Source organism: Patagioenas fasciata, chromosome 5 (assembly GCF_037038585.1).
Source record: "Patagioenas fasciata isolate bPatFas1 chromosome 5, bPatFas1.hap1, whole genome shotgun sequence".
NCBI lineage: Eukaryota > Metazoa > Chordata > Aves > Columbiformes > Columbidae > Patagioenas > Patagioenas fasciata.
Window position 1 is genome coordinate 28,462,888 of NC_092524.1, and position 7,681 is coordinate 28,470,568.

Genomic DNA, 7,681 nt, shown 5'->3' on the forward strand with positions numbered 1-7,681 from the left:
GAGCTAAGGTAGCTGCAGGGCTGGGGGGGGGAGGGAAAGAGTTACTCTGCCCCTTTGTGCAGATGTTTTGCCATCCTAGGCTGCTGTGGTGGGGCAGGGGGGAGGTTGTGGGCCCAGCTTTCCTATGGCATTGCCCTTGGTGCCCCAGTGCTGTTGCTCCATCACAAGCCCCATGGTGTTGCTGGGGGAAATGTGCCTGCATGGGGGCCCTGGGAGCGGACTGGCAGCTGCTGCCCCGGTGGGAGGGTGAGTGGGATGTGCCCGGGGGTGCTGTGGTCTTCCCTCAGCTGAGGTGAGGGTCTGTCGGGGCCCCTCAAAAGGCAGCTGAAGCTGGTGAGTACCACCACTACCCCTGGCAGCACCCTGAGGAGGGGCTGGTGCAGCCCAGAAAACCCCAGACAGAGCAGTGGTCTTACAGAGTGTGCTTTATTGCCAAGGTGTCACAGTCACTGATGGCTGGGAGGGAAAGCGCAGTTAGCAAGCACGTTAATAAATAAAATAATTTACAATAAATAAATAACCCTTTTTTCTACCTCCATAGGTGGGGCTGGGGTACAGACTTAGCAGTAGTTTTGGAACTAGTGTTAAAATAGGTCCAGCATGGGTTGAATCCACTCAGGGCTGCTGCAGCATTTTATGCACAGAAGGAGCAAGGAGGCTCCCAAAGAAGCAAGAGAAACTGAAGATCCGCAGGAAATAAGCAGTCTCTGCAACCTGAGGCACAGGAGCTGGGCTAGACACTCTTCAGGACTGTGGGGGCCAAACTGCTGAGTCAGTTACCATTAACAAAATGAGATGTTACTTCCTTTTGTAGTTGCCACAATGACAGTATTTACTAAAAAATACCTGGGACTTGTTTGATAACTGCTTCCTTTTCCCCTAGTGCTTCTGCCCACCCAACCCTAGCAGATGCTCTATATCTTTTCAAGCCACACCACCCATGGCCAAGGACTATTTCTCTCTCTCCTTCAACCCCTGTGAAGCTTGCTTTTCCAAGTGACTTTAATTTGCTGTAGGAGGCAGCAGGAGGCCTCCTAGAAGGGATCTCAGTTCAACAGAGGAACAGACAGCACCATGCAGCATTGACTGCAGTCTAGCTTATTTGCCTTGGCAAGTCTTGGACACAGGGAGGAGGAAGCAGAGACAGGTGGCATGGCAATACCTACGCCATTCTTCTCTAGGAACTTTAGGAATTTCTCTACCTTTGATCATATGCAGGTGCAGCTTTACTGAGAATAATTATAATGGAGCCTGAGTGCAGAGCTGCCGTTGGCAATTTAACCACTCTATTGTCTAGGCCAAGTCTGAACACAGCTACACAACAGAACACTGGCAAGCAGCCTGCAGTAGCACTCCCACTGCTCAGTACCTGCTGAACCATGAGGGAGAGCCTTGGTAAGACAACACCCCACTGTTTCCAGGTGGAAGCTGAGCTGGGGCCTCCTGTTTTGGCTTGCCTGCCACCAGAGGGTAGCAGAACTCTGCAGCTGAAAATGGCTTCTGCAAAGGAGCTCTTCCTGCACAAAGTTGGAGCTAGGAAAAAGGCAGAGTTCTTCCTGGGAAGAGACAGGTGGACCTGGCAATGGGGACTGGCACAGCTGCACACACACTGGTGATATGGGCAGAATCATATGTCAGAGCAGATGCTCTGCGAGGAGGTGCTGTTCCTCCAGTGGGTTCTGGAGAAACCCAAGGTGGGAATAGTGACCATCCTCACAACCTTCAGTTTTCAGAGGAGTCTGTCTCTTCATTGGAACCTTCACTCTCAGCATCCATTTTTCGCCAGTGGTGTAGAGGCTTCCAGGGAGAGTTAATCCTGGGTGAGTTACGGACAGGCAAATTTGCTGTGTCCCCGCTGGAGCTGGTGGGACCGGAGATGGAAACCCCTGAAACCTGAGCTACCCTGAAAGAGACAAGACAAAGGCTAGCCAGCCTAACTTATTATCTCCAGCCTTTACCATAGTAGTTCTAGAGTGCTGTTTCTGAAGCCTTTTCTAGGATTTTCTTAGCTGCACCAAGGCACCCCAAAGAAGGAGGCATCTGCTCAGGCTGCTCTGTTAGCTCCTCTGTTGTTTACCGTAGAGCAAAGGAATAGGGACAGTACTTCATACTTGTCTTCCTTAGCATGCTACCTTCTTTAATCTGTTGCTTTACCTCTTACTTTAGGCAACTCCACTTACAATTTCTCAAGTTCCTGATCCATTTCAGGGTCCACAAACAAGTCTCCTTTATCCGGCAAAGCCCCTGGAAAAATAAACAATGGAAAGGAGAGTTAGGCTATTCATTCTTAAAGTGCTCAAGCCATAGCAGCATCCAAAATCCTGTCCTGCGAGACAGAGAAGACTCTTCCTGGTACCTATTAGAAAAATGGATACTGAAAGTTGAGGATCATGGACAGATAAAGAATGATGGTCCATATTCTGTGTACTTCACGCAGACTAGTTGAGCTCAGACTAAATGGGAGGTGCACTCTCAGTAGTCTCACCTCTCAGAGAACTTCAAGATCCCTAAGGATTGGCAGCTTCCATTCACTATACAAAACTACTGTCAGAGAGATGACAGCCTGTCAGCTTCAGGCCTCTGCTAATTGCCTTATATAGTCACCAGTCCTAGATCCTATCAAAGCAATACATAATGTTGTTGCCTGTGCCACAGCCCGAAGCATGCACTATTATACCACCCAGGGAGACATTTACTTCTATGCCACCTGCCTTTCTTGTGGTGTGCTGAACTTAGGGATCAAAACATGCCACAAGTATGAGACTGTTGCTTTCCTGCAATTCAGGAAAGTCAGGACTGACTCTGGTGCACATTAAGTCTACAGGAGTAAGTGTGGATGGACTGTGCTCTAGCGTTGCCTGCTGTCTGGGTAAGAGCATGAAAGGCTGGGCCAGTAATCAGGTACCCTCTCTCAGCATAAGGTCATATGCTCCTTTTCACATCTGAAAACCTGTTCCGGATGAAGGATATGGGTATAGTTCAGGTCTGGAAGAGCTGGCTGATATCTTTGCCATTCTCTGAAAGGACACTGACACCTCAGGAAGAGCCCAGAAAGCAAGATGAGGCATTTAGGACACCCCTTTTTCCTAATTCTTTAACAAACTACACCTTGTACAGCAGTCACGGGGTTGGAATCAGCCAGCACAGAAATTACAGGACTTGCTTACCATAACCTGGATAGTGCCACTGCACACCAGGAAATATACAGTTGGTAGCACAGTGAGGAATGCTCTTGTTTTTCAGCATACCTGGGTGCTACACTCAGTATCTTTGGGAAGGGGCTTTGTACTCCCCGTGAGGACACAGATCTGGTTTCTGCTCCTAGCATCTTGCTCTTAAAGGAGGGGGTGGAGAACCACCTGCCTCACACAGGCGAGCTGGCAGCAGTCATCAAAAACATAGCAACAAGCGCCCAAAAATTAGAACCAGATTAGACCAGAACTGACTCCCCTTCTTCCAGTTCTTATCTTCCCCTCCTGCAAATGAACAGGAAAGCCTGGCATTGCAACACAGAATGTCAGGAGGTCTAGTGAAGTGTCCCAACCCGCTCCCTGTCATGGGCTTAATCAAAAGAATAAGCAGCTAAAGCTTAACTTGTTTCTGCATTTGTAGAATGCACAATGAGGTCTCCAGGGCACAAGAATTACTTGGGAGAGTCAGTAAATAACACTTAACAGGACTCGCAAATCAACACTGACGCTGGAGTTAGGCTGCCTGACAAACTCATCAGTGCTGCCCCAGCCTGAACCAACCGCTCTAATCCCCACCCATGTTCCTCAAGGGGGGTACTGGTTTTGTGAGACCAGAGAGAAGGCAGCATCCTCACTGAAAGCTCCTTTGCCTGAAACCACTCTTGCTGAAGGGCTTTGGGGAACTTGTGATCCCCTGCAGACCAAAGACTATTGAAGTCACCCTTCAGGAGAGATGAAAAGACACCAGGAAAAGAATCCTCCTTTCCTTGCCAAGATGCTAGCACCTGTCAGACTTGTGGCTGCTGCCCCTCCTCAGTGAGAGGCCTCAGCAGGAGGCTGGCAGAGGGCCAGGGGACAGGCCCACAAGAATGGGAATAAAAACCCACATGCTTTGTAGATGGCACAATGGAAGCTGTGGGCAGGAATTTTTTTGTCTTGCTCATCTATTTTCTTTGCATTCAACTGGAAGTGGATTTCATAGGGCAAAGAAAAAAAAAGATTTTGCTTGGTGCAATCCAGGCATCACCTTGCCTAGGGAGTACACAGCTTCCTAAGCCTGTTTGCAGAGGGGATTGCAGGGTTGTATTAATGCACCTTTGATGTATAATCTCTGTGTTGCTGGGTAAGCAGCCCTGCCCCAGAGGAGCATTAGCAGCTTAAATGGTTGCTGTAAGAAGGGGCTCAAGCCAGGGAGGGGACACTTCTACTCTACTATGACACACACCTGTGCAAAAGAACAAGCCCTCAGGCAAGGTACACCTTTTCACTGCGGTTCCTCTTTGTAACACAGGGACGGGCAGATGCTCAAGCCTGAAAGTAGAGGGAGAGAATATCTACCCAAAGACAGGAAAGGCCTACACTTACTGACCAAATGATTTGCTGAGTGAGTGGAGATGAGCGTTTGGGCCTCCACACATTTAGACATACCTCGTTGATAAAGTCTTGTCAAACACAAAAAGCCATTTGTGCTTCCCTTTGCAAGAGAAGGAAGAGCACAAGCAAGAGCACAATATGGGGGCAACGCGGAAGTATGAGTAATCTGAAAGAGGTATGGATTACCTACTGTCCTTTGCCAGTGCAACATTTTGCTTCCCTACTCTACAACAATATTGACCAGCACCACATAGAAATGAGCAATGAGATACTGCCTTTTAATCCCCCTGGTTTCCACAGCAGTCTGGTACAGAATTGTGTAGCAATTTGTGTTCTATGATAACCAGATTTTCTGTAAGCCACAGATTAATATACTAGTGAGATCACGTTGCCTTGAGAGAAGATGGGGAAGAGCTGGGAAGGACTGGGCTTCAAGTCTTCAGGCAAGGAGGCAGCAGAGGTTTTTCCATTAGGTGTGCCTCCATGTCTTGTGGATGAGAGCACTCATTTAAATCTGTGGGAGACTGAAAGGCTAAACACAAGATGGGACTTCATTACTGCCTACCTGCAGTCAGCTGCCTTGTCTCCTGGCCACCTCTGTTCAACCTCTATAGCCAAACATGTTAAAACCATAGTTCTGCTAAAACGGTCAGCTATTGAAGAGGTAAAACATTGCTATCTTAGGGCAGTGTATTGGGTTTGCATGGCAAGGTTTTGGTAGCAGGGGTGCTAAAGAGGTGACTTCTGTGAGAAGCTGCTAGAAACTTCCCCATATGTCCAACAGAACCAGTACCAGCCAGCTCCAAGATGGACCTGCCACTGGCCAAGGCTGAGCCCATCAGTGATGGTGGTAGCGCCTCTGGGATAACATAGTTAAGAAGGGGAAAGAAACTGCTGTGCAGCAACAGCAGCGGAGAGAGGAGTGAGAAGATGTGAGAGAAACAACTCTGCAGACTCCAACATCAGTGAACAAGGAGGGGAGCAGGTGCTCTAAGGCACTGGAGATTCCCCTGCAGCCTGTGGTGCAGACCATGGTGAGGCTGGCTGACCACTGCAGCCCATGGAGGTCCATGATGGAGCAGAGATCCACTTGCAGCGCATGGAGGATGCCACACCAGAGCAGGTGGATGCCCAATGGAGGCTGTGACCTCGTGGAGAGCCCATGCTGGAGCAGGCTCCAGGCAGGGCTTCTGGATCCATAAAGAGAGGTTTGCTGGCAGGACTTGAAATCCCACAGGAGGGACCTCCTGCTGCTGGAGCAGGGGAAGAGTGTGAAGAGTCTTCCCCCTAAAGAGGAAGGAGCAGCAACAACAATGGGTGAAGAACTGGCTGCAACCCCTAATCCCCGTTTGCCTGCACTGCTCAGGGGGAGGAGGCAGAAAATTTGAGAGTAAAGTTAAGCCCGGGAAGAAGTGAGGGGTGGAGAGAAGGCATTTTAAGATTTAGTTTTTTTCTCATTATTCTACTCTGATTTGATTCGTAATAAATTAATATAATTTCCCCAAGGCAAGTCCGTTTTGCCTGTGATGGTATAATTGCTGAGTGATGTCCTTGTCCTTACCTCAACTCATGAGCCTTTTGTTATTTTTCCTGTCCACTGTCCAGCTGAGGAGGAAGAATGATGGAGCAGCTTTAGTGGGCACCTGGTGTCCAGCCAGGGTCAACCCACCACAGGCAGCACTTCATATCTAATTTTAGCATTGATGAAGATCCACAGCTTCAAGCAAACAGTAAAGTACAGTGTTATGTTTTTAAAGTTTAATCCATCAACAAAAAGAAGAAAATTTTTCCCTCACTTCATGATGGTGTAAAACTTGGGGCATAATTACAGGGGAAATTCCACAGTAAAGGAGAATGAAAAACTCTAGAGCTGCACCACTCACAGGACTCTTACCTAGGGCTCTGTTGATCCCCTGATCCTTTGCAAGTGCCATAAGGAATCCATAGAAGGTCAGTCTCTGTGCACTACTCAACATTTCTTTCACAAGAGCAGAAGGTGGGCAGCTTGGAAAAGAGATAAAGAGGTCATCTTGTCTTTTAAATTATCATCTTTTTTTTTTTTTCCCCCCAAGACCCAGCTCAAACTGGAGGAATAAGTCCTTTTACCTGTTCTAGCACTGTCAAGTTCTCCTGACTCAGTTAAAAACAAAGAGCCACCCGCTTGCAGTGCATGTGCTCCTCATTTGCTAAGTGAGATGTTTGAGCTGGGGTACATCCCTAGCAGCAGTCTTACCTACCTCCATTCCAAGGGCAGGGACAAAACCCTAGATTCACTCAGAGGCATACACATCCCAAATCTTAGCACATTATTTGAAAAATCAAGTGGGGAAATCCTTCCTTTTACACAACCATAAACTTTCACAAGGGTTGTTATGGTCCTATCTCCATTTTATCAGTGATAAATCAGCCAAGGAGCAGGAAAAACCCCTCAAGTGGTAGCCTAAATACATCAGAAAACAAAATTTAGGTGGGGATTAAATTCCCATGTCCTCTTTTTCTACATTCACCTTAACCCCTGATTTCTAAGCAATATCATCACAGTGGTTCTTGCTCTTGCCTAATGCTCCTTAAAGGGTTTAATGCAAAATAAAACTGCCTCATAAAGAGTAAGTGTTGACCAGTCTGTGGTGTAGTGGCACTGCTGGGAGATGTGGGTGTGGGCTGGTGATCTCTGAGGCAAGGGTGGTTACCAAAGCCTGTCTGACTACTGAGCAATGGGATGAAAGGCTGGGAATGGATCCCCTCACAGTGCTGTGCAGAGCCTGACCTACCAGATGGGCTCACAATATCCTTCCCAGCTGAAGCTCTCAGGGCTCACAGGGAATGCAGAACTTTTATAATTTAAAAGAACCAAACAACCTGGCATCTCCACACTTAGATGTCTATAGTACTGGACAGCAGTTCAGCAGTAACTTTGTGGATCACAAATTTGGATTCAGGCACCTAAAACAGGAACCGTGGGAAACTTGCGTCCTGAGTCTTTTTGTGAATTTAGCCCATGACCTTCTAGCAGGGCATGTTCTCGCTACGTGCAAGAAACTATGAAGAAAGTGTCTGTGAAAGCTATGCAGTAAGGTCTGGTATTGCTCCACTCCCTGCTGAACTGCCTGGGATCT

The 7,681-nt window shown here is 47.9% G+C and overlaps 1 protein-coding gene across 5 annotated transcripts in view; it reads right to left on the reverse strand.

Moving 5' to 3' along the window:
* CSTPP1 (centriolar satellite-associated tubulin polyglutamylase complex regulator 1) overlaps positions 1–7,681 on the reverse strand; it is an 83,041-nt gene that overhangs the window by 472 nt on the left and 74,888 nt on the right. For 2 of the 5 annotated variants that reach the window (XM_065838346.2, XM_071809142.1), the window contains 3 exons: positions 6,460–6,569; positions 2,181–2,244; positions 408–1,903 (listed from right to left, as the gene is read on the reverse strand). In XM_065838346.2, the coding sequence (XP_065694418.1) occupies positions 1,723–1,903; positions 2,181–2,244; positions 6,460–6,569 (355 nt within the window). In that variant the 3' untranslated portion in view covers positions 408–1,722. Of the gene's footprint in view, positions 1–407; positions 1,934–2,154; positions 2,245–6,459; positions 6,570–7,681 lie in introns of those variants that run through there. The other 3 variants (XM_065838348.2, XM_071809143.1, XM_071809144.1) reach the window with 3 other exon arrangements.